Source organism: Lutjanus erythropterus, chromosome 21, assembly GCF_056507025.1.
Source record: "Lutjanus erythropterus isolate fLutEry1 chromosome 21, fLutEry1.hap2, whole genome shotgun sequence".
NCBI lineage: Eukaryota > Metazoa > Chordata > Actinopteri > Lutjaniformes > Lutjanidae > Lutjanus > Lutjanus erythropterus.
In genome coordinates, this window is record NC_139337.1 from 1,708,397 (window position 1) to 1,735,621 (window position 27,225).

Genomic DNA, 27,225 nt, shown 5'->3' on the forward strand with positions numbered 1-27,225 from the left:
CCACACAACCAGGTTGGTCAAGGTGTGGATAAAGGACCATGGGCAGCCCAATCTCCAGACCTGAACCCCAGTGAAAACCTCTGGAATGTGATTAAAAGAAAGATGGATGGTCACAAGCCATCAAACAAAGCTATGCTGTTTGAATTTTTTGTGCCAGGAATGGCATAAAGTCACCCAACAACAGTGTGAAAGACTGGTGGAAAGCATGCTAAGATGCATAAAAGCTGTGATTCAAAATAAGGGCTATTCCACCAAATGTTGACTATGAACTTGTCCTGAGTTAGAACATTAGTATTTTGTTGTTTAACAATGAACATGAAATTGTTTTCTTTGCATTGTGTGAGGCCGGAAAACACTGTATAATTTTTGTTATCTTGGTCAGTTGGCATTTTCTGTCAATAAATGTCCTCAGTGACAATATTTTATTTGGATATTTGGAGGAATGTTGAATATATTAAAACAAAAATGTTCATTTCAGTCAAACACATATCTATAAACAATAAAACCAGAGGAAAAGATCATTTTGCTGTGGTCTCTTCACTTTTTCCAGAGATGTATATTAATATATACATAGCTATTCTCATGGTAAATTGGATGGACAAAAAAATCAGTGTAACAATATATTTCCACCTGTCCACAAACTGCAGCCTCTAAAGTGATCATACAGATGATAAGTCAGGGTTTATTACAGGCCTGTTTTAAACTGCAATAGTTTTAGTTACCCGTACCCCAATAAAAATATAACAGTTTGCTCAGTTGAAAAAGTAAGAGGGACATGCCGTTCATGAATGTGTTCAGTCCTCGATTCTCAAACTGTGGTATATAAACTCTTTCTTGTGGTATATGGAGGAATGCCATAAATATCTGAAAATGAAATTAAGAAATTTACACATAATACTGTCATAATACTACAAACAATTCAATTAAAAAAACATCAAATATTAGACAAGTTTTCTAAAGTGTCCATAGCTGAATATGGTTGGTCTATGCTCTTAATGTTGGTCATAATTGTTTTACTTGGAGATCTCAATATTTTTTGAGGTGGTACCCGGTGTTAAGTTTGAGAAACATTATGTTAAATGAGTTTACCATCAGGGGGCGCTGTAAGTCTGTCCTGACACTGTGGTGTGTTGGAGACCAAATGACAGCAGAGCAGCAGATCCTGAGCTTTGACTTGAAGGGCAGACTTTTAATTTGAAAAATGAAGTGTGTTTACACTGCGTGTTCCGGGCTCAAAGTTGCGGCTTAGTTGAATGTTGGACGTGCGCGCGCTCTATGTAGTTCTCAGCTGGCATCAACAGCGTCAGTGAGCAGAGGACAAGTGTCTCCAGGGACAGGACGGACACTATGGAGACGGTCTTCAGAGTTCCACGGGGTTCTCCAACACGACTGTGAGGAACTTGTAGGTGAGCTGTGAACTTTGTGAGCCGCAGACAGCCTCACAGCAGCGAGGGGACAGACATGGACAGGCCGGAGAGAAGCAGAGACTCAGCCGCGGAGAGCTGCGGCTCTGCCCGCACAGAGGAGCCGAGCAGCGGGGGCAGCTCCGAGCAGGAGCCGCTCCTCTACCTGCCCGGTGTCCCGGACAGATACCGGACCGCCAAGTTTAGCCTGGCCGCTTACCTGCTCTGCTGGGCCCTGCTCAGGTGGTACCAGGTGAGTCTGTAGTGAGACAGGCTGGGACATTCTCAGCACTGTGAGACAAGGTGGTTATTATTGGTATTAACACAGACTTTATACAAGACCTGCACAGAATCATGAGCATGTCCCGTTGAACTGGACATATTTAGTCCACCATAGAGCTCAATAAATGATCAGAGCCGCCTTCAGTCACACATGTAGGGATTAACCTCATGTGACATTTTGTTAGAATGATGTGGGTTTACTGCTTTATAAAGTAGACTAGACTTGATGTCAAATTTCAAACAGACTGACTTAATTTTCAACTGCACTTTTAGTAACTAAAATGTATTTGTGATTAGTTGAATCAGCAGACATCTATATTTTAGAGGGGTTTGGTAATGATTCTGTTGGCCTAGTATTGATTATAGACTGTCACTGGTGGGAGGCTGTATGATCATATGCTGTTGTGTTATTGTCCTGTGACTGTAAGACTAACAAATGGAGTGGTTACAGTCTTTTGTTTAAATTTTGGATGATAAATGAAGTTTTGCGTACTGCTATGTTAAAATGAATATACAGCTGCCATTATTTTCATTGTCAATTAATTTATTGATTAATTGATTAGTTGTTTGGTCTATTAAATGTATGAAAATGGTGAAAAATGTCAGTCACTGGTTCCAAAATCCCAAATGTCCTCAAATGTATTTTTCTTCACAACTCAAAAATGTTCAGTTCGCTGTGAAAATCTTCACATTTAAGAAGCTGAAATCAGAAAATTGTGACTTTTTTTTTTATCTTAAAAATGACTCACAGCAATTAATTTGTTATCAGAATTATTGGTGATTAATAATCTATTAATCAATTAATTGTTGTTTAAATAACTCTAAAAAATCTTAGTAATGCCATCAAATTAATTACAGCCATAATATCCAGTGTCTTAAGCTCAGCTTTGGACCATTTGACATGTACGGTTTATGAGACAATGGGGTCCCTGGGCACAGACATGTGAAAGGCCCTAACATCTCTCCTTGGAGCAGGACACATATTTTGTGGCTGTTTTGCCTCTTTTTGTAGTTGTTTTGACCTCGTCTGTGATCAGTCTTTGTCTCTTTGTACTGTATCTGTAGTTTTGTGTCTCTTTGTAGTGATTTTATATTGGTTACTTTGTTTCTTGCTGTAGTTGTTTTGGTCTCCTTGTGGTCTCTGTAGCTACTTGCTTCTTGTAGTTGTGCTGTGTTTCTTTGTAGTTGTTTCTGTTTTCTTTGAGTGACATTTTGTTGGGGGGCCCTGACACTTTGGGCCCCTGGGCCTGTGCCCAGTAGGCAGTTATAGCTGTACTTGTAGCTAAGCTATTTGGTATGAAAACATAAATAATTGCAATATACAAGAACTGTCCACCTATTGAATTTGTATTGGAGACAAACAGGGGGCACCATATCACTACTGTAACAGCTGACTGCTGCTAACTGTATCTGTTGTTAGCTAGTTAGCTCAGTTAACTCAGTTAGCTGTGTAGCTAGAGGTATAGAGCACTGTGGGAGTGTTGGTGTTTACACTGTTAGCACAGAAGCTCTGGACCATCATGGCTGCCCTGGAAAAGAACACCACCTTGGTGTTGTTAGACCAAGGAAAAAACTGCTACACAAAACTTAGAGGAGCAACTTATCCTTAAAGAGAATAGCTGGTCCACCTTAAAGATCAGTGCACCTTAAGTGAGCCCCTTTCAACCCCCTTCATCAGCAAACAAGACCCAGGAACTTGGCTTGTTGTAGCATTTATTCACAGACAAACAGCCTAAACTGTACACACACTGCACTGCTACATTCCACTTAAAATTTGTTAAACATTCTTGTGTGGCCATTTGATACATAAACTGTTTCTTGATGGATTCAACACAAAATGCCTTTAATCCTGACACATATCAATAAGGATATTAAAATTAACAAGGTTGTGGAGGATTTTGTAATCAGAAATAGTTTCTGGCAACTTTAACAGATTTTACTAAAAACTTAACATCATTCTGATGAAAAAGCTGATACATTTAACATTTACAGAGAAAATAGCATATTGGTCTGCACTTTATAATATTATAGAAAATTAACAGGAAGGACAAGTTGACATTGTACAAAATGAAGGTAATCTGTTAGACCTGATTTGTTTGTTTTCCACTGTTGCTAGGTTGTAAACAGGAACACAACACATCATGCCACACAGGGTTAAAATAATTTTGCACAGTGGTATTGGGTGTTTTGAGTTTGTGGTAGGTTTTGGGAACATCTAAAACAAATTTACATAAACTTCTGGAGGTACTTTGCATACCACAGTGGTCCACCCACAAGCCAAAAATAATCTGTTTAAATTCCATGAGCACTAATGAAAATTAGAGCAAGAGAAAGATTAGCTGCTTAAATCTTTTTGTTTGGAATAGTTGACCAGGAACAGACCAATGTGGAGCAGCATGTTCAGCATGTTCAGATAAAATGATTATGTTTACACCTGAAATGACTATAGCTGACGTGTTCTTTTCAGTGGAGAAACCTGTTTAGAGCCGGTGAGCCTAATGACAAACCAGTTTTAGAGGCCAAATTAAACCAATAATGTGATGATGGTACAGTCTACTAGAGTGTAATGAAACTTAGTGTTTAGAATGTGTCAGTGAGGCTACAGTGAGTCCAATAGGGATGGTCCTGGTGACTAATTTCCCTGTCAACTAAGAGTAAATTTTAATCTAGACTAGTCGACTAGACTAGTTAACAACATCATTTACCTGAAGCTGAAGTTAGCTGCCAACCTGCTACACAGTTTGACTAATGCTAGCAGCGCTAGGAGCAGCAGCTGTTCTGCTCACAGGTTAATGTCTGTGTCTGTGCTGAATGTGGTCACGTGTTGCTCCAGTTGAGTGAATATATATCAGTTTATTCTGTCACAGTCTACATTCAACCCTATTTTCATTCTCTAGATTAAAACACTGCCAGACTGTGCTGGTTTTACGAGCTGTCATCTGTCCCACTTAGCTAGGTTTGTGTGGGCCATTAGGGCATACACACTGGGTGAGAGGGGCTGCTGTTGAGGATCCACAGCCTCGACTAGTGGTGGGTTGCTGCATAACACCTTGTAAGCAACACTTAACTGTCATTTTGCATGAGTAAAATATTGATAAATAGTTTAAATGACTAGTATTTCTGGTACTGAGTCCAAAGGTTCAAAAATAGTTCTAATTGGTTTTCCATTTATTGAAGTGTGAGTTTTATTTTTTATAGCACATTATTTGTAGGGCACATTTCATATAGACCAGGTGTCATTGTAATATTAATTACAGAGAACCAACATTTTTCGCCATGAGCAACCACTTTCTGACAATGCAGAAGAAAAACGTCCTTGTAAAAATATTATTTATTTATTTATTTATTTGTGTGCACAGATTATTATCAAATAATGCACCCAAATAATTACAGTCTCTTGTATGCACAAAGCTCATACTGCACACAAATTATTTTCTGTTAACAGGTTATTATATCTACATAAACTTGTGTACACAAGTGAAAAAAAAAAGTTTTGGTTTTTCTGTGGCTCAGTAATATTCGTGGTGTGAAGACTAGTTTGTAAGGTACAATTTTCGCAATCAAATTTCCACAATGCTTTCATTGACCCAGTACTGCTGTGGTGTAACTGAATCCTTATTCCCGTTTCCAAATTATTTACACATGCAGCCATTTTCTCCTACTGATTTTCATATATTCAATGGCCACCTTCAGTGAACACGCGGGAGGAAGAGATGTTACAGATAGCAGTGGAGGTGGAGGAAGGGTGTACAGCCGTGGTTCCAAACCTTTGTGTTCTGTGATCTCTAAAAATAAATCAATGTTTACTTGTCATCTGACTCATCACACTTTATCTCCTTGATGTGGACAAATTGTGGGATGACAGGATGTTTTTAGGATTCTGTTTTCATGGCACTTTCGTCAGTGCTGAAAGCTATCATGAATCAGTGCACATTGACTTGACAAAACCATTAGCCAGCTTAACAAGACGAGGGCGTGTCAGGAAGAGGGTTGATCCACAAGGTGAAAAATGTCCATGGACTTGGCTCATGTTCTCATCTTTGCTGACTGCAGGGACAAGCAAAGTCATGTCTTGAATCTGCCTGCAGGCTCAACTTTGCTCAGTGGCTACAAAGGTGTAGTGGCTCACATCCAGCCAGACTGATCCACCTCTGCACACTGTTCCAAGCCTCAGTTCACGCATATCTGCAGACGTGCAGTGTGAACACTTGTCTTCATTGATATTTCAGATGAAGGTTTAGAGTGAATGAAGAAAGATCTTTCAGTCTTGGTTAGATTGAGGTAATCTGAGGTCATCTTCTTATTTATCACCTTGTAGATTAACAAAGGTGCCACTATGCATCAAAGAAAGTGCCAGAATATTGTCTTACTTAAAAGCTTTTATTTGAAGCAGCAAAATCAGGAAATGTTGGATTTTCAGCTGAAAGCTAGCATGAAACAGTAAAATAAAGCCTGAAAGTACAAACAGCGACACAGGAGAGAAACTAAACTTCAAACTACAGAGATTCACTTAAAAGCAACACAAGTCCTGAGAGCTGAATACACAAACACTTTAAAAATCTCTTTTTCTCTGCTCTCCTGCACATACACAGGTTGGGTCTAGGCTTTCCAATGCATGACACATCAGGAAAACAAAAACCTGAAAGGCAAAGGCACTGTCCTTTATTGGCAATATGAAAGGAGTCAATTGCCTATTTTAATGGGTTTACCTGTGTTTAAAGGGACACCTCTCTGTCTGCCTTCTCTCCAGTATGATGGGACTAGATTGCACTCGATTTGTGGTGCTCAAAGCACCAAAAAAAAAAAAAAAAAAAATACAGGTTCAAGTTCTACTGTGTGGTCTAAAATCAGAGGGAGGCGGTGTGTGGCCTCATTATTATCTTGATTTAATCTGAATGAGTTTTTAGATTAGATTAGACCTCTCTCTAGTACACTTTTGTATTGCATTTCCCAGGGATCTTGATATGGTTTTCAGTGCTGACATTTTTCCAAGTGGTTCTGGTATTGACTGTCTCCTTGCTCTTTTTCTGTTCTTTTTATCACATCAGCATGGCTTAAGAAGCAGTAGCTTGAAGTGATGACTCATAAAGACGGGGCCTAGTAAAACTGTATTATTGGAGCCATTTATTGCCCGTGACCACCCTCACTGTTACACATCATGTAGTCTTGTGTTAATTTGATTTTGTCAAGGGGCTGCAAGTCTTCTTTATGTGGAATCCTGTTTTCTATACGCATCAAAGCACCACAGAGGGAACACATGCTACAGTGGCTGCATCTTAAAGAAGTGCAGGGGTTTATATGCAGTCTGTAAGAACACCACTCAGCTTATTTGAAACTTCAAACTGAGGCTGGCGTTTGTTATGATGTTTTCAAGGGGCTGCAAAGTGACTTACTTAAAGGAATACTCCTGTTAAAACCTGTGTTTTGAAAGTTAAGCCCCACCCCTACCTTGCTTCTCCAAGTGGGACAGCAGCTGTCGTCAGTTTGGTTTAATGAGTTGTAGGACTGTTTTGAGAGACAGATGCAGACTCACCCTAACCCACCCCAAAGAGGTGGTGTCTTTATAGACATATTTTGACAAAAAATGTGAGAAACATACTGAGCACATAAATGGACAGAGGAGACGTGGAGTATGCTGGTGAAGTGGTTTAGAAGTTTTATGGATGTTTTGTTTTTTATTTGCTGTGAAAGTAGGTCACCACTGGAATTCACTGTAACTGCTGTGAATCCAATCAGAATACAGCATTTGATATTCAAAACATCAGTCGAGTATTCCTGAAAAGCTTAATCTGGAAAATGTATTAGGGTTTCACTTAATCAATCATCAATATGATTGAAATTGCAATATGATCAACTGCAATATCCAGACTACAGAAGCTGCATGCAGAATTTTGATCAAGGAAAGTGAGTGATAAACATTGTGATGAAATGATGTAGAGCTGCAGAGACGTCTTGACCTACAGATCTTGTCCTCCAGATGTAAGAGAACATGTTTGTTTGCTACAGACTCCAACAAATGTCACATCATCATGAAATCGTGAATCTTATATCTTTCAAAATATCATGCAGCCATATATGCTCCACCAAATGAAAATCTACTCAAAGATTGTAGACCAACCTTTGGATAAACTCTATAAATCAGACTACCATTATTAAAATTATTAGTATTAAATATTAAGATTGGCTAACTACAGTGGCTATGTTTACATGCATCAGTATGTGTCTCAGTTTTACAGCAGTTTGTGACACACAACCACTTCCCCTCTGTACAGTAAACAAACTAACTAGCCAGCAGTTTGCAAGGCAGGAGTAGAGATGCATGCACAGAAGAAAATCTCAAATTTATGGTTGGAGGGAGAAATACATTATTACACATTATTTTAAATATTTGATATCAACATATTTATTTATTATATTGCAACGAAATGAAATGAAAGAGGGAGGCCGTGTTTGCACAGTCACGTCCACCACTGGTAAAATGCTGAAAACATTGAAAAACTAATATTTTGACTGAAAGAAGTGTCTGTAATCATAGTATGCACAGCTGCATGTAAACAGGAATATTTTTCACATTTCAACATTTTCATTAGCCATGTAAACAGCTTAGTAGGAATGTGGTCTTTTTCATAATAATGGCACAAAAACCGAATATTGTGTGCATGTAAACATTTTTTCTAATCCCAGTCATGTCCTGTGAAACTCTTTTGTGTACCAGTCAGTCTTAAAGTTCAATTTGGAGCTTAATCCCTGATCAGATGTATGTTGAAGGGCCTTGAAAGTCATCTTCTGTGTTTATATTGTTAAATGTAATGTGTTGTTTGTCTCTTGTCTCAATTTTTGTGATTGTAATGTCATGTTAAATGTTTCTTGTCCTAATGTTTGTTATCTGTGATGTTGCAAATGGAGCTGCTATGAAACAAGACAAATTTCAAATTTCATTGTCAGTCAATCAATTAATCATGAAAAATCTGTTTTAATCATTGTTGTTGTTTTTTTTTTTCCTCCACAGAAACTCAGAAGCCAGATTGCTTCTCTACAGGTAAGAAGTCAACAGAAACTTAAGCGTGTTCTTCACGTGTTCTTTTCTTGTTGAAAACTGTCCTGCTGGTTCTGCTCAGATGGGAGCAAATGGTTTCATTCCATCACAGTGAGAGATACTGCACTGATACACACTGTGGTGGTCCAGCATGGTAGCAGGGCTGACCGCAGCCAACTGGAGGTCTTCTCTCTTAAACCTATGACAAGGGGTTTCCTAAACTTTTTTCCTGGGGACCCACTTTTAAAAAATGACAAATCACAGCGACCCAATTCACAACAGGCCTTATTAATAAATCTTGGAAGGAGTTTATATTTTATTGCGTAAATTAAGGTTCCTGACCATTTTTATTACCATTTTACATCACTATGTAGTATCGTGACGTGTTATAGAAAAATATACACGTTATAACTGAATTTATAAGAAATAAATTCATTATGCTGAGTTAACAGGCAATCTTAGGAAAACAATAAAGGAAATTTTATCCTCCCTCATAAATTAGACAAAATAAATGCATTTAGATGGAATTTACAGGCTTTAGTTTTTTCATCTCATCAGTAAAAAAAACACATTTTAAAAGCTTTATTAAAAGGTTTACTGCAGATATAAATGTTCAATTTGCAGGATTTCTTCCATAGGCTTTTATGTAATTGGGGACCCAAATAAAATCTCCTGTGATCCACCAGTGGGTACTGACCCAGTCTTTGGGAATGACTACTCTGTATGACCTACATAAGCTGACAAGACCACCTGCACAAAGATATTCTATATAGTTATCCTTAATGTCTGTGTTTACATTTTCCCCCAACAAAGTTACAGTGACTGGTGCATTAGCCAATTAAAATGGAGCAGGAAAGATTTTTCTTTACAGAGTTCTATTTTTGATGTTATATTTTGTGGTTATTAGGTGGAAACACTACCACCTTTTTCCACAGGCAGCTCCAAATGCAATACAATATTAAAGATCCATCTTGTAGTTTTAAACTAAAATATGTGGCTTGTGCTACAGTCACTATGTGAGTATCTGTGTTGGTGGCCAGAGAGAAAGCTGGTTGGCATTCGGTATCTTGTAAATGAAGTGTCAGGATGTCAGTTGAACATGTGTGAAAATCCAGTCTCTGCTGTCTGTTCTGGCTTGTGGCAGACGTGCTGGATGTAATGGTTTCTATGTTTGGATAGAATAATGACAAGCTGAAGCTTGTTTGGTGCCTTTGGCCATGAAAAATGTCTCTTTGAATACAAATACTGAAAAACTGAATTTGGAAGCTGAAATACTGCTGTCAGTCAACTTGATTTGAGATAATTACAGCTGTATTTACAAAGACTTTTTATTACTTCCACTGATGAGTACGAGTGACTGCAGTGAATGTAGTCACTTCTTTGTTTATTACCAATACCTCAATAATAAAAGGCGTGATAATTGGCATGAATTGTGCCAAAGGTTAAAGCTCTCTCCATCTTCACCTGTTTAACCTTTTAATACAAGCTCATGTTATCACATACAACTTGTGCAGACATGAAAATCTTCCTACTAATTCATGCTCTGAAGTAAACAAGACCTTTCCTGTAATACCATCTCCAGACTAACCTTCAGACATCTTCCCAGGACAGTTGTGACTGGAAACTCATTTTAACTAACTGCTTTGTTGGCACAGTTGAACTTGGCTGTCAGAATTGTGCAAGTGCACATACTTCGTAGGCTTAATTCTACTGTTGTCACTGTGGAGGATAAATGATTGTGAGCATGATAACTTTTGTAAAATTCTGTCTCATAGCAATATAAACCTCTGTGCACAGGTTTGATGTCTGAAAAGCATGGATCTGTTATACAGCTGCCATGATTGGATAATCAATTATTAATTGACAATTAAATCAATTGTCAACTATTTTTAGAATTGTTTTGTGTTATTCATATTCATGGTTTCTTTTCTCCTCTGTGGACAAAACAAGACATTTGAGGATGGCTTTGGGAAAAACTAATTGACATTTTTCACTGTTTTCTGACATTTTATAGATCATACAACTGATCGATTAATCAAGAAAATAATCAACAGATTAATTAATAATGAAAATAATTTCAGTATTTGTAATGTTCATGTAAATTACATTCAGATGACAGCGGCTTTCACCAGGAAGGTGAGTTCTCAAAGGTAATGTAAGCTAAACAAGAAAAACCTGATTTCCCTTGATAGATTCCTCCTTTAGAACACAAATTCTCTGCCATGTGCACAGCCAGGTTCTTTTTACATGTGTGCATGTGCAGGACAAAACCAGCAGACGGGTTGGATGAAAGAAGAGATCAATACAGAGACACGTTCTCATGTTTAACAGATTCCATTCACAGCTGATGAAAATGAAAACGGACACAAAATATCTTCTAGAAGTCTGAATATTTCTGTTTCCACCGCTGAACACCTGATCATTTGTTGAATTCAGACACATTTACACTGCGAAGACAAGCTGTGCTTGTCTGTCTGTCTGTCTGTCTGTCTGCCTGCTCCAACACCTCAAAACAGAAAATTAACACTGCAACTTCTTTTAAGAATTTATTAAAAAATTTTAAAAGGCCTGATTGTAAAATAAGACTGAGGGAAGTGAAGAAATCATGTGTAACAGGTGTGTCTCTCTCAGACTCTACACCATCAGTCTATGAGCAGTCAGGATGAAGAGCTGCACACATTGACAGCAGATGCTAAAACTAACCACTACACAGTTTGAGAGGACTGAGCTAGACTTTGAGGCTTTATTAGAGCCTCTGTTCACCTTTTACCTGCTTTTGATGTTTTCTGGATCACTGCTAATGCGCTTTTTATATGAATTTCAAAGGCTCACATGACTCCTACCGGCTGAGTAGTTGAAACCATATGGCACCAGAGGCTTCTTTTGTTGTTGTGGTACTTTGTAACTCTTTGGTGTTAGTTATGGTACCATGCGTCACAAGAGGACATAATTGTTCTGCACTGTGACTTAACTCTTCAAGAACAACCGAGGACACCAACTGTTTCATATCACAGGAGTAGAGTCAAGTGGAATTGACTGCATAAGCCTTTAAAATCCCTTGCAAGCTGTGTTGTTTGGGCACCTCTATGCTGCAGTACAAGGGAGTGAAGTCGCTCCCAGTATTGTGACCCCCACTTGAACCTGAATATCCCAGCTCATCTGCCTGTCAGTGGTCCGCATGGTGGATTCCCAGTGGATTCCCAATGGATTGGATCTTATTGTGTCAAAAACCAAACTCCACTCCTCACTTTGAGGACAGTGTAAGGAAATACGATCAGATGCCCTCTCTATAATTTACAGAACTACAAGGAGTTAAGTCTGGTTCACTGTGGAGCTCACAAACCGCAGCACACAGCAGTAATAGAACTGTGAGAGCTGTCTAGACCTGCTGCTTCTGCTGCTGCTGCAGCTGTTGGGCTTCCTAGTTTCTGACTGGTACCAAAATCAAGAATCTCAGCAGTAATACAGGAATACCATAATACTGTTGTGTATTAATGTTAAAAGGAATAAAAACTCTGGATTCAGACCTTTAAATTAGTGCTCACATCTCTAATGTTTTCTTACTAATATAATTGGAGAGCAGTTTGTGTGTCCTAGCATTCCTCCAATCCCATCCAAACCTGCTCCAAAAATGTTTGGGGTGCAGCTTTTGCATATATGTTTGTTATCAGTTAAAAAAAACATTTTATTCATTTTTAATGTTAAATACTCTGCAGTTTTACTTTTTACTTTCAGATCCTTTATTTTGAAACCCAGACCTTTATTTTGAAATCCAGAACTACTGTCACACAGGGCTGCTTTTTTTCCCACAGAACCACAGAAGAACAGTTACTCTGATGTTTGCACCATGTGCACTTAATCTTTATGACATTGAGAAGCACCACCTGAGCTAGGGCTGAACGATTTTAGGAAAAGATCTAATTGCGATTTTTCTGGCAGATATTGCAATTTCAATTCGATTCACAATTTTTTCTTCAAATCAAGCTTCAGTGCAATATTCACAATGTATAGTAACATTTACAATCATTATTAATTATTCAAACTAGGTATTTGTGAGGGCAACATTAAGAGAAAAACTACTGACTATACTGAAGACAATTCGCACACATCATCACATTAAATCCGTATAAATAAATAAATAAATTAATAAACAAACAAACACACACACACACACACACACACACACACAGGTCTGGTCCATTCATTAAGTTCCATATGACGTGCGCTGCATTGTTGGTTATGATGCACGTCAGAGGAGTGTAACTACGAAGCGAGATTAATGTGTTAGCGAGCTATGTTGAGTCTAAATCCAGGGTTTTCAGTGTCACAAAAGTGGCTCTCTTTTAACCTGCTAGATCACCGTGGTAATTTATGCTAAACTCATAACCTGGTCGGCAGCAGGTTATGTTAAGAGTTTCAGATTAAATCGTCTGTAAAACGCGCCGTTCTTTAACTTATAATTGTCCTAACAAGGTTGTTTATGAGCTTTTAAACTGAGGAAAGACATTAAAAATGAAAAGCTGCTGAGCTGTATGTTCGTAATATCACCGAACGAATCCATATAATGTAAAAATGAAACAGCGGCACAAACTGTATGCATCGTGCTGTCATGATGGTAACCTCCATTTGGTGATGCAGAGTCATTTTTCCCGTTTGATCATATTAACACTTTAAATTTACATGGTATATAATCCACACAGTAAAATAGTGATGAAGCAACTACAGACACTTTGAATACTTTTTACTGTTATCTGTTTTGTCTCGGTGATTTTGCAGCTCAGATCACTGATTAGAAAATTCATCATCATTTATCACAGACAATCTTAAATTAGTTACACTCATTTTACGTTGGTTTGGTCAAAAACTTCAGTGATGTCCACGTCTCTGTCATCATAGGACAGTGTCAGACAGATTTCATCATGTTTAAATCTGCTGTATGGAGTTTTATTGTTTAATGTGCAGTTTTCATGTTAGAATAAACGGCAGCATTAAGACTGCATTTAGTCCATCAGTCATTTTCTGACATCATTCTTCTTCTCCTGCTTTATTTGCAGCAACAATGTTGTTTTTTGCCGTAATGTATTTTGTATATTTTCCACAGCTCGTAATTATAACAACTTGATTTTGACTTAAGTAAGTGGCTCGCGATCACTTCATTTCATGTGGAAGAAGAGTGAAATGACGCAACAAACGCCCTTTTATGTGAGCGCGCACTGAGTCTGAAGACGAAAGCCTGGATTAAGAAAGTGAGTTGATAACCACCGTCGTGATACCCGTTATCTCTAATTGCGGTTTTAGGCTTTGTCGATCCAGATCATACAAAGAAAGCCTAGCTGTGTTGAGCTTGCTTCATAGTACAGCCCTCAGGAGCACTGCAAAAAACCGCAGCTTTGGCCATCACGTGAACGCATTGTCTGAAATTGCAATTTCGATCAGAAAATGATAAATCGTTCAGCCCTAACCTGAGCTGAAGCTAGTATATCACTCCAGACTGGGGTGTAAGAAAATACTGAGTATTACGATGTTATGTTTTGTGATACTGTATTGATTCTCAAAACACTACAGGATATTTTGATATGTGCAAAGAATTGTGACCGTGGTTAATTCTGTGTTGTGTTTAAACTCACAACCTCAAAATGCCGGTGTTCCTATCTGTCTTGCCTTTTCTCTCATTGCATAAAAAGTACATTTTGTTAAGTCTGTTATGCATTTTGTGGTGTTTCCTTTATACTGTGACAGTTTCCCCTCATTAATTATTATTCATAATTAGATTTAAAAAATAGCAATATATCACCTTGCTTACAGTATCACAATATATTTCAATGGTGATACGTATCATATCACCAGGTTCTTGCCAATAGACAGCCCTACATCTTTGACAAAAACACAATTTTGTCCTGTAGAAATCAATATAGGTTTATATGTACACTGTACTTAAAATATTTTTGCCACTATATTCTTGCCATTTTGTTACTTTGCTGTTAGACAGCCTTTTCCAACATGGAACTGAAGCTGGCATATGCTTTCTTCACAGCCACTGAGACTCCTTTGAAAAAACATAGTTTTACCTCACAGGACACAGGAGTTTCTAGTCTCTTGCTGCCTTGACCTGCAGCAAGCAAGCACCCCCAAGTGCTGTAAATAACTGTCCAAAGAAATATTAATAACAAACAGTATGGCAGCAATATGTCATTGCAGCACCAGTGTTGAGAGTCATGGTTGAGAATTTGGTGGTCAGCTGATCTACACACACCTTGAAAGCACGGCCTGGGATGCCTTCAGGTCCAGGTGCCTTGCGTGGATTAATCCATCTGAAGGATCTACACACATCTGCCGTGGATATTACAAGTGGGCAGGGGTCCGGGGCCTTTTTTACCTGAGGAAAAAGCAGGGAAGTTGTTCCCAAAGCATGCATAGAAGGTGTTCAATTCATCTGGGACAGATGCAGGCTCAACTTTGTTCCTGTGATGTTTCTTTGTACTGCTAGTGGCTCTACAGAGTGCATACCTGCACTTCCTGTATTCATCCAAATTGCCTGAGTGTATGAGTCAGTTCACGCTTCAAGTTTTGTGTGGACTTCAACGTTAACTCAGGGCTTCTGATTTGGAGATGTCCGTACTGTAGTCAGCCATATAACACAATCATAACATTTGCTGATGTAGCCAGCAAAACACATCTGTACTACTCTGCAGTGCTGAAGGAGAGACAAATGGCTGAGTCTGATTATTTGGACCTGTGCTGAATGACAAACATTTGGTAAAGTGAAATCCAGCACTAATCTATAAACCAAAAACCAGACTGAGACTGCTCTTAAACTCTTGTAGTATCAATCTACCTTACAGTGTGAAGCATACTGTTTTATTTTTCCTGCATCCTTCATCAGATGTAATGAAATGTGTTAAATCCAGTAAAAAATGGCCTGGGTGTGTTTTCAACACAGTTATTATTTTTCTTTCCTTTAAACTGAGAGTGCTTCAAGTTCAAAATGTTTGGTCAGGAAAAACCTCCAACCTAGCAACTGTGCATCTGATCCAGAAGTCAGCACAGACGGGCCATTTTCTCCTGGTGACTGTATGTCTTTTTTTTCAGTGGCAGGCGCTCACAGGGCTATAGTCAGTGCATTTGTGTTTGAAGGCATCTCAAAGGGCTTTGGGCATTTAGAGCTGCCAGGGCGACACTGGTGCCAAGTGCTAACTGCCACCTTCTCTGTGGGTCGTTTTAATAGGCCAGCATGAAGGAGCACAGCGTGGGTCTGTGTGTATCCACAGCACATTACAGCATATTATCAGTGTCAGGGCCAGTGTGGGACTTTTTTAAGAGGATCAACTGTGTTTCACATCATGCAGGTGGCCAGTGTGGCCAGTATTTTTGTGGTGCAAACAATTGCGACCCAATATTAATTTGTATAACTTAGTTTTGTAACAGTACACTGGACGTCATCTGGAATGTCTTGATTCTCGCCAGTTAATTTAATAAAAGAAAGTTCACATATTCTTAAGATTTTCAGATTTATATAGTCAGCTAAGGCTCAGTAATAAGGGTTGTCTGCTTGCCCACAGCAAGTAAAATGTCATGTTGGGCAAGTAAATCTGGCAACTCACTTGCCTGACTGGGCAGGTGGTAAAAGACTTAAACTATGGAACTATTTAATCGATTAATCATTAAGTAATTTTTCATGCAAAAATGGCAGAATATGCTGTTTTCATCTTCTCAAATAGAGATTTCTGTCTTTTCTCCATTTATTATAATTGCAAACTGAATATCTTAAGATGTCTGGCTTTGTCAGTCTAAAATCCAAAGACATCATGGGCTTTAAAAAACTGGGATGGACTGGGATGGATACGATTTTTCACTATTTTTTGACATTTTATAGATGTTGCAGCCTTGCAGATTAAATATGACAATAAATGTATGTCTTTGTTGTTATTTGATAACTGCTAATGAATAAAATAATTTGTATGGGGCAAGTAAAAATTGACTTTGGGCAAGTGGAAATCTGACCTGCTTGTGTGACTGGACAAGTAAAAAACAATACAAAACACTGAACCCTGTCAGCCCCAGAATACAGAGTTCAGCACTGCCCATCCTCACCAGATGTATAGGTTGTCTGTACGAGCATCTTATTATGGCCCATATTTATGTTGTGATGACTTCTAGTGGCCATAGTAATTATAACTTGAGAAGTGTCAAGAGCAAGAAAGTCCATGTAGGGAGGAGGTCGGCTGGATAAATGCATCAAACCCAGGACTTTGACCCAGGAGACTCGTATTTGTGTCCTATGTGAAACCAAGTCATTGTTTGAGTTTAAGTCACATAGCTTTAGTACTTATTTTATCCCACACCATCGTTTCTTAAACCAAGCCAAGCAGGTTAGAATGCCTAAATGTAACTAAATGCCTGTCATTTAACAACATTAACCACATACTTAACTTGACATACTTAAGGTCCTGTTTGCCTGCAGAGGTCATATTTGTTGTTTTGGGAGGTACCAGCAATCAACCTATTCTGTTTCTTTGGTATGAGTTAAATGTATTGGTTAACTCCACCTGTAAAGAAAAAAAAGTACTAACCATCACAGGCCTTTTTGGCTGGGATTTAAGATCCACACCTTGCTACATGAAGTGCATTTACAGTTCCGTAGTTTCACAAAGCATCTGGAAATCTTCACTGACCACCTCTACATCAGAATAAACCAGTGCATCTTTGAGTAGTCACAAATTCTGGCTAATCTAATTGTTAAAAAAAAACAGTTTTAGTTTACCTCTGCTGACATCAAACTAACTGTTAAGCCTTTTCCACTAACATGGAACCAGCCCCATGCTGATTTACGCATCCAACTTTAAAATTTTTGCAGCATTTACACCAAATAATGAATTGTTCAGAACTCAGAAAATAGCACATTTTCCTTGGAAACCCAAGTTGGCATGTCATATTCTACAGGTTGTTGTGCATTGTGCATGACTTCCATGATTATGATGGTTCCACTCACAACAGGTGAAAATATGGGAGGGTTTGCTAGATAGCATCAACGTCTCAAGGATTGTGAACAGAACTGTTTCAAGAATCAGAGCTACTGTCGTAGAAAACAGCCTTGTGGAGACCTGCTGCTGCTCAAGTGCTTCCATTGGGTCATCTAACCCTGACACTTAAGGATTCAAGCTGGCTGTTATATTTAATTAAAATAATGTTTGCAAGAGAAATGATTTTGTATTGGTTAACAAAATCTCTGGTAGCTGTCTGGTCCTTTCAGAATTCTAGGGTATGATGGTGCTATTAATTTCAAAAATGTTATACCATCAATTGTACTTTGTATGTTAAAATCTGGGTTCTTTTTTGCAAAGTTCAGGACTTAAAAAGTACATGTCTAAAATTTGGGGATTATTAGAACTTCAGTGTAAACGATACAAGAACATTGGGATAGCATTATTTTCTGTTGTAGGGTTAGGAATTGTTCAAAAAAAATTACGTCACCAGTACCCTTAAAGTGATACCAGTACCAGTGGAGTACTTGATTTGATACCCCTTTTTCTGAAGATTGTTTTTAATGAAGAACATTTGCTATGATTGGCTGTGAGCAAAGCAAAAAAATGTATCATTATCTTCTAGATCTGGGTACCAAAATGATTGAACACAGATATCATTTGACTGGAGAATACCTAGCCCAAGTCTGTTGTCTGATGGTTCCAATGCAAGAAATGTTCCGCTATGTTCGTGATGGGATTAGAACCTGCTTGTAATGCATCACCACGTCCCTCATGTAAAGTGCTAGCCAGAATTAAAACCACAGCTTTACAAATAGCCTGGGTTGGTGAGCAGCACTCCCTCCCTCCGGCCCTCCTCCCCTCCTCCCCTCCCTCTCCTCCCTCTCGTGGGCTTCTCTCGTGTGGTTGGACTGCACGAGTCCAGGCTGCTGTGGAGAGACAGATACTTGTATGAGGAAGGAGAAAGTTGTGTTTCTGCTCGTCTGCGTCGGCCAGCACAAGTCACCACACGATGTTTGTCCGGCTCTGCCATGGCACAGGTGAGACTGTCTGTCTGTGTGTGAACGTGAGAAAAGCTGTGAGGGAACAGGAAGAGGAGTTCAGCTCCACAGACTCTTTTTATGTGACAACAGTAGGAGTTTGTTATGTAATGAGCAGCCTCATTAGTTCCACTGCATTTGATTTGTTGTGTTTTGTCTTTGTCTGACCGGAGCTTCATTGGGTCGTACATACCCTCTGATGTCCAACTGAGCTCTGACAAGTCCTGACGATGAAACACATGTTCTGCTGTGCTTCTTATTCTGCTACAGTCACAGGAGTGTACGGCTCTGAACTTTAGACTGCTTCCTGTGGGCTCCTTGGTATTTTTTAGCATCAAGTAATTAAAGTAAAAGCCTGTCCTACAGTTGGACCCACTAGACCTGGATTCTACCTCAGTGGGGTAGTGAATGATCTGCTTGTTCAAGAAGTACTTTTTCACTACTGTAAACTGCCGTTTAAAGAGCTTCTTGTAATGAATTTCTCAGTGGAAAGAAACGCATGAAAAAGTTAAAGATAATTTAACTGAAGTTACTTTAACTGTTTTTGAGAAATCCTGTTTTTTTCCCCTCAGTTTGTCATGGTGGATGGCTTCATATACTACTAGGAGTAAATGTGACACAGATACCAATGGAGTACTTCATTTGATACCTTTTTTCAAATATTTTTCTTTATGAAGAATACTTGCTGGGATTGGCTGTGAGCAAATCCATATAAATAGCCATTTTTTCTAGACCTGGGCATGAACAGGATTGACTGCAGGTATCTTTTGACTAGAGAAGTTTCAGTACTACTTGGTGCTGAGTTGTTTCAGTTGATACCTTAAAGGTACTGAGTATGATACCCTATCCCCCTAGTGCAAACTTGAGTCACATGACTTGGACACCTGTGATTAGTGACCTCACTTGGACTTGAGCCTTTTGACGTGACAAGCCTGAAGATGAAAAAGTCTGTCATTTATAAAGTGTGTATCCACAAATCAATTCTCTTCATTTCCTGAATCAGCTAATATTAATGCTAATTATTTTCACAAGTTGAGACTTAATTCCCTAGAACCACTTCATTTGAACCAATCAGACAGCATCCAATCAAATTGCAGGAGAGAACCATGAAGAACTAATGTTATGTTACTGAGCTCCAGTTGAAAAAAATTACACCAAAGATAATTTAGTTCACATACAAAATCTATGATCTGCAACAATTAATTGATTAATCAATTATTAATTGAGTACCAATTAATCCCCACCTATCTTTATAATCGATTAATCAGTTTGAGTAAGTTTTTTTTAAAGAATTGAAGTCAAATTTCTCTACTTTGAGTTGCTTAAGTGTGAATATTTTCTGGTTTTATTTGCTCCTCTCTGACAGTAAACTGCATGTCTTTGGGTTATGAGTAAAACAGACATTTTTCACCATTGTCTGACATTTTAAGACCAGAAACTGATTAATCGCCTATGAAAACCCTAGCCCGAGTCAGCAAAAACTAATTATAGTATGCAAAATGTACAGGATGAAAATTACAGATGGAGACACAACAACCTCCAACTTTGTTCAACATTTGAAGTTGCACAAATAGCAGTAAGTTGAGGTTCTGTTCTTAAAATGGCACATTATGACTTGTTTAGGACATGAAACTCAAAGTATAGAACTTTGGACTTGAGTGCAAAGACTTGAGACTTACTTGTAACTTGTGAAGCAATGACTTGGTCCCATCTTTGGTCTCAACTGCTGCTTCTATGGCGAAACATATTGTCAGCTGTAGTGAATTCAGAATGCTTTGTCACATTCACTAGCTAAACTGAGGATGCCTTGAATGGAGCTTGAGATCTGTGCCGGGACCCGATGGGGCCACATGAGTTTGGGTCAGGTTGGGACATATTTCTTGCATATTTCATGGGCTTACTTTGGGTTTGGGCTGTATTATTATTATTGTTGTTATCATTATTTTTATTAGTGGTAGTAGTGGTACAGTATACCCTATAGAGTAGTGCTTGTAGTATTCTTTTTTTCCATTAATTATTATTATTTTTGTCTTTGCTAATTCAAATTCCCAGCATGTATTGTCACTGTCACTGCCAGCTCCTACTGTTTGGTACATAGAAGGAAGCTTGTTAAGAAAAATGTTTTGGGTGAAATATGCTAATGAGGGTTAGGGTTCGGGTTAGATTTGGACATAATTTTGTCAGGCTTGGGCCTTTTTGGGCTCAACATTTCAGGCCCGATTATAGTTCAGCATTATAGCGGTGTCTGTACCTAACACTATAAAAACAATGTTTGGTCAGATTCTTAGTTACTTATTGCACATGCAACGGGCCAGTGCCATGCAGGGATGTAGACATGCTTGTGGCAAAATGTGTCCTCTGGGTATTTCCTGTGAAATCCTTCTGCAGTAAACAAAGACATAGAGGACTCCCACTTGAATATCTGGAGGAGCTGTATTGAAACCCGTGGTGTCAGTCTAATATCTCTGACCATTTATTTTCCTCCCTCTTTCCTTTCTTCTCTCCTTTGGACAAACAGTATCAAAATGTGAGCAGACACGCGGCTCTGTGACCCCTCCTCCCCCTCCTTCGTGTTTGTAGTAGTGTGAGAACTCTGTGCACACACACACGCACAGTCATCAGTAAATCAGCGTCTAGAGGCAAGGCCGTCACATTCCTCTCAGAGGCTTAGGGCTGGAGTGGGGTTGGTGGGGTGATGGGGTGTCGGGCTGCCGTCCAGGCTTTAACACACAGTTGCAAAGTTGACACAAGAGAGATACTCAGGAATTTGTCTCTTTTCACATCCAGCCAAGCTGAGGGGAATGGATGGCGAGGAAACACTCGACTGTCCCATTTCCCATGCTCCCTCATTGCATCTATGGCTCTGAGAGACTCTGTAGTCTTCTCATTTGACTTCCAGTGTCTCAGCTTTGTGCTGCATGTTCCCAGTCTCCTTTTGTTGACCTGTGACTTCCTAACCACTGGAGGATGGTTTATAGACTGGATTTGATTCATGATTGTTTATTATGACAACACAACACAACACAAAGAAGAAGTTATGCATACAAAGTCTTTTTGTCAGATTTATAAAGCCACACATACGCTTATTTCTGCTCTGTAAATCTCAATCATTGTGGATGCTTCATTTCTACTCCCACAGTAAAAGCCATAAATGGACCTAGAAACACCCTTAATAATCATAAAGAATAGCAATTGGACATTATGCCGACCATTAGACTCAGCTGTGTGTTATTTATAGTCCCCATTCCACAAATTCATCACATGTACTTGTAAAGCATCATTGGGCCTCATTCACCAACCATTCTTAATATGAAATTTCTTCTTAAAACCCACTTACTTAATGAAGATTCTGGCATTCACCAAAGTTTTCTTATGTGGGATTTGTTCGTATGTAAGAACGGAATCAAAGAACACTCAAGAGCACGCTGACGAATAAACACAAAACACTTGTAGTATCAAAGGGAGCAGCTGTATTGACCAACAGAAGGACCCATCAGTGCTTCCACACTGTTGTCTTTATGATAAACCTTATTGCTCCTTTAAAGTATACACTAATTATCAGTTCAGGCATCTTAATTTTGACATTATTATTTATTTTGAATATTTTGTTATTTATTTAGACCATTTTACACACCACACTAACTAAAATCTCTCCCTCTCCTGTCTCAATTCTGTCTCTACAACCTGCAGCCTGTCAGTCTGTCATGAGGGCAAAGCTGTTTGTATCACAGAGGAAACATGCGATATTCTTCCTGTTACGTTGTTCACATGGTTAGTACTGCTGTGCTTGCACACTGTAATATTTCCCTGTGAACAGTCTGCAGTTTACTAACACTGGTTTCATACTAAAGTTTTAGACATGCTTATAAATCTCACACACTGTTGTGGTGGACTAAACAACATGTTGGTAAGTTTCAGACACAGCCAGTGGCTGAATGTTGAGTAGGGTTAGTAAGCCCTCCCTAAGCCAACCAAGACAGTTATCACAGTAAACAGCCGAGTTATCTTCAACAACTTAATCCACAAGCAATTAATCACCTAAAGATGATGATAAAGTTGCCTCACTTTAAGTTTCATTGTCTGTGAAGGGATAAGTTTGGTGCCGGCTGCAGGGATGCAACATTAGCAGCAGCTGCAGTAGGGGACTTTTAGACGATGAAGATTGTGCACTCTTTGGCTTTTAGTTACACTGTATTTTGTGCTTGTTAGATGTGTTGCCCTCATCCGCTTTGCATTTCACATTACAGATTAGGGGTGGGAATCTTTGGGCACCTGCCGATTCGATTACGATTATGATTCAGGGGCTACGATTCAATTATAAAACGATTATTGATGCATCTTTAATTTATGTATATCGATGTACTTTTTCCACAACACACATTTCTTTTTGTCTCACTGAATAAGCATTCATCACTTGCAATTTTTAAAAACAGTGCATTTGTAATAAGAAACAAGAGTTGAATTCATTTCCATTATATTTTATTAAACTAGTCAAGTTACATGGCTTCTCACGTTTGCTGTGTTTGCTGTTTTTTTTTAATTCCATTATTTAATTTTTATTTTAAAACGGCCTATAACATGTGTTCTTTTTATCAAATAAAAAGCTAACTCTAATTTGTGCGATTTCAGAGTCGAATGCGTAGCTATCGTATTACAATGCATTTCTCCTCTCCTCGGTGACGGGCGGGTCTTCCCCCTCGCTCCTCTCTCACAGCACACACCCATGAACTGGTACAGACACACCCACCCACACTCAGAGAGCGGAGGACAGACAGTTTCCAACAGTTACGGTAAAAAAAACAACAAACAAACAAAAATTGTAAATGGACGACCAGAGGTTCCCCAACTGTGCGCAAAAATATCGTCATTTTTTAAACAAACCATACGTGGCGAGGCAGGAAGCACAGGTAGCTCTGCGGCCAGTGTTAGCCAAAATGAGAGCATCTCTCCCAGCCCCGACCACAGCGCTTGTTAATCTCCTGCCCCTGTTAACGTCGCCACGACTAGACCCAAACACACCTGTTCAGCCCTCCCACCGAAGCACACAGTAAAAAGCTGCAGACGGGTCACCACCGTCAGTCTGACTTTGATCCAGCATGGCTATCAGACTGTAGATACTCCACATGGCTGTACAAGAGCGAACTTGGTGAGTGAATTGATGGATGGATGGATGGATGGATGGATGGATGGATGGCAGCACGGCGCCAGGATTTTAATTTTGGGTGGGCCATGGTAATTTAGGATGGGCCTTTTAATTACAAAAGTTAACACTGTTTCCAGCGGATAATCTCACTTTAAAAAAATCACTGGTATCATACTGTGGATGGCGACTAGGGATGCAACGATTAACCGATTTTACTATTAACCACGCTTTAAAACGTCACAGTTAATTAATCCCAAAGGCTCCGCTACAACGACCGGGTCAAACTTGATGCAGCATTTGCGGGATCACCACTCAGCTTTACACGCCAAAGAAAAGGTAACATGTAATAAATGAGTTAAATTACGTTAATGGCAAGTTACTTAATGAAACACTGAGTTGGTAGGGAGTTAAATATAAACGTGTCACTTGACTTCAGTCAGTGACCATTTAACATTACAGGTTGCTTCTTCCTGTCTGTGTTGAGTAAACTCGAGGCATTGTGGGTTAATATACCAGGTGTAAAACACTAACATAACATCAGGAGCCTGTAGACTTCCAGCACTCTACCTGGGATCTAATTTATTATATTTCAGTTATTATTAATACAGAATAAGCAATGTTTTCAATTTATTTCTATTATTTTTACTGAAACTTGGTGAAGTGCTTGTCTGTGATAAAGCGCTATATAAATGTAATCCATTATTATTATTATTATTAATATATTATTATTATTATTATTATTATTATTATTATTATAAAACTTCAAACAAACAAAAAACAATAACAGACAGGATTTAATCAGGCCACATGTAAAATTAGATTAATTATTGAAAATAGATGATTAAAAATTAATTAAAACAGACATGGATGACAGTTGATGACAATAACACTTAAGTTTATTACCCACATGAGTAACATTTTCCCCTGGGGGATCAGTAAAGTTAATCTTAGTCTTATATTAATAATAATACTTAAAATACTTTATTTCAAATATTTTCCCACCATAATGTTGTGATGTTTTTGATCAAAAGAGCCGTGCAGACAGACGTCCTGCAGCCTCCATTTGTTTTGCTCAAAAAGGAAATACTGACATGCATGTTTACAGAGCAGAGGTCACTTTTATTTAATTCCAAAGAAAGAGACAGACTTTTTGTTTATCTTTATTTATTATTTTGTACTGTATTATTTGATTACTGTGTTATTTCTGACAGCAGTAAATAACACATTAAAATATCTAAAGAATGTTCATGTGATTTGATACATTAGTTCATTAGTAGTGTTGTGAAATTAATTAATGCATAATAATCGTGATAATCGTGAAACCGTGATTATTCCTCAGACTATAATCGTACAGCCAAAATCTATAATCGTTGCATCCCTAATGGCGACTAGCACTTCCAGTTGATTATGACACTTTTAAAGTCTTTTGAACAGTTTCAGTCTGCAGTTTATATTTATTTCAAATGGCACAGGATATCTCCTTATCTATGTTTTCCCTATGGATCAAGTAGATCAGTATATCAGTTCATTAAGAAATTCATTTTATTCCTTTTAATGCATTTTCATTTGATCTGACTGGATTACTCTTTAAATTGATTGTTAAGAGAGAGAGAAATGAAATGATCAGAATAATGGGTGAGCTACAATGACTTTTAACAGGAAAGATGGGGTCCTTCCCGCGTGCGAGAGGGTCCACGCTCATTCCAGGCACGACACAGCTTACATATAAAGTGGCTCTTGTCCAGTTCGCTTCTGCCGTCGACATTGTAGAAGCCAAAGTGTTTCCACACGTCTGCTTTTAAATTAGAAGGAGTACTGCGCTTCTTAGTTCCGCATTATTTAGAACCTTATGTACTACTTTAATTAACAGATTTAAATAATCGAAATTTGTACGTTTGTGAATCGATTCAGATTCGTCCATGTCCGAATCGTGATGCATCTAAGAATCGGAAATTTCCCCCACCCCTATTACAGATACTGCAGTGAGTATTGTCTGTGTCAGGTTTTGCAACATTCAACCACACATGTGATGGCTTTCCACTCTGTGACTTGAACAAGCTGCTGTTAGTTCACTCTCTCTCTTTCATCTCTTATCTATACTCTGACAAACTCTCTCACCCAAATGCACTCCCAGGTATTGAAAATGGCACAGATTGATTCAATGTGAACTGATACTCAGTAGTACCGATGTAATTCAGCTGTTACCCTTAAAAGTACTAAGTTCGGTACCCAACCCTAATTGTTTACTACTGTGTTCCAAAACTTTGATCAACTAATTGTTGAAGTTTTGTAAGTGAAATTCTTTCCCAGTAGCTTAAAAACACTTAAATATTGATTGACTTCATGGGAACTTTTAACTGTTGGACCACTGGCACACACCTCGCCCCATCCTTGCTTGTGGATGAGTCTGCTGAAGATGCCCGTGTCATACCTGATCATGATGCTGTCACCTGTCACCAGTTAACCTGTTTACCTGTGGAATGTTCCAAACAGGAGCTTTTTCTTAGTATTCCACAACTTCCCCACTCTTAAGTTGCCCCTGTCCCAACATTTTTGAAATGTGTTGCAGGTTTCAAATTCAACAAACTGTAACAAGCTCTATAATAAGACAAATTGGGATGAATTTGAACATTTTGTGACTGGACAGTAGTTAGGCGTCTATGTGAAGATGATGCACAGCAGGAAGTCCTGCCAATTTTTATGACATGGAAGTATCTGTTTGAAATTGAACCCTTGCCCAGGTTGTGTCAGTTCAGAGGTCACCAGGCTGTTGTTCCAGGAGCTACAGTCATCTGGCCTAGACAAGTGAACCACGCTGTTTATGAGCTTATTAGTAAATGACAACTACAGTGACCATGTTTGCCTATTTATACACCATTATCATCATCCATCTGTGTGAACAAAATAACATGAACATGAACATTTTTAACTGACAACAAGTGCAGTCACCCTCATAGTAGGTGGACATAGCTGAGCTCCTCCTGTCCACATGCTTAAATATCCTTGAAGAGAACACTGACCTGTGTGGCTCTTTCTTTCCAAATATACCACATACTTCCAAGCAAAGGATTTATTCCTACTAAGACGTTTCATGGCATTTGCATTTGTACCCTTGTGTACCTGTACAGCAGTTGTCTTTGGAATAATAATGCTTTATGTTAAGAATGGAGCACTCGGTCAAGTTTAGATAAATATTCACTAACTTATGATTTTATTGCTCCCAATAGGGCTGCACAATTAATCGCAATCACAATAAAATTGCAGTATGGACAAGTGCAATATCCAAATTGCAGAACCAGAACCAAATTGCAATTTTTTGAAAAAGGAAAATGTGTGAGAA

At 38.6% G+C, this 27,225-nt stretch overlaps 1 protein-coding gene across 2 annotated transcripts in view; it reads left to right on the top strand.

Annotated features, from left to right (window-relative positions):
- The first annotated feature begins 1,286 nt into the window (after positions 1-1,286).
- LOC146307185 (rho guanine nucleotide exchange factor 4-like) overlaps positions 1,287-27,225 on the top strand; it is a 199,703-nt gene continuing 173,764 nt past the window's right edge. Inside the window, exons 1-2 of one of the 2 annotated variants that reach the window (XM_084746808.1) lie at positions 1,287-1,656; positions 8,695-8,724. In XM_084746808.1, the coding sequence (XP_084602934.1) occupies positions 1,462-1,656; positions 8,695-8,724 (225 nt within the window). In that variant the 5' untranslated portion in view covers positions 1,287-1,461. The remainder of the gene's footprint in view (positions 1,657-8,694; positions 8,725-27,225) is intronic. The other variant, XM_084746810.1, reaches the window with a different exon arrangement.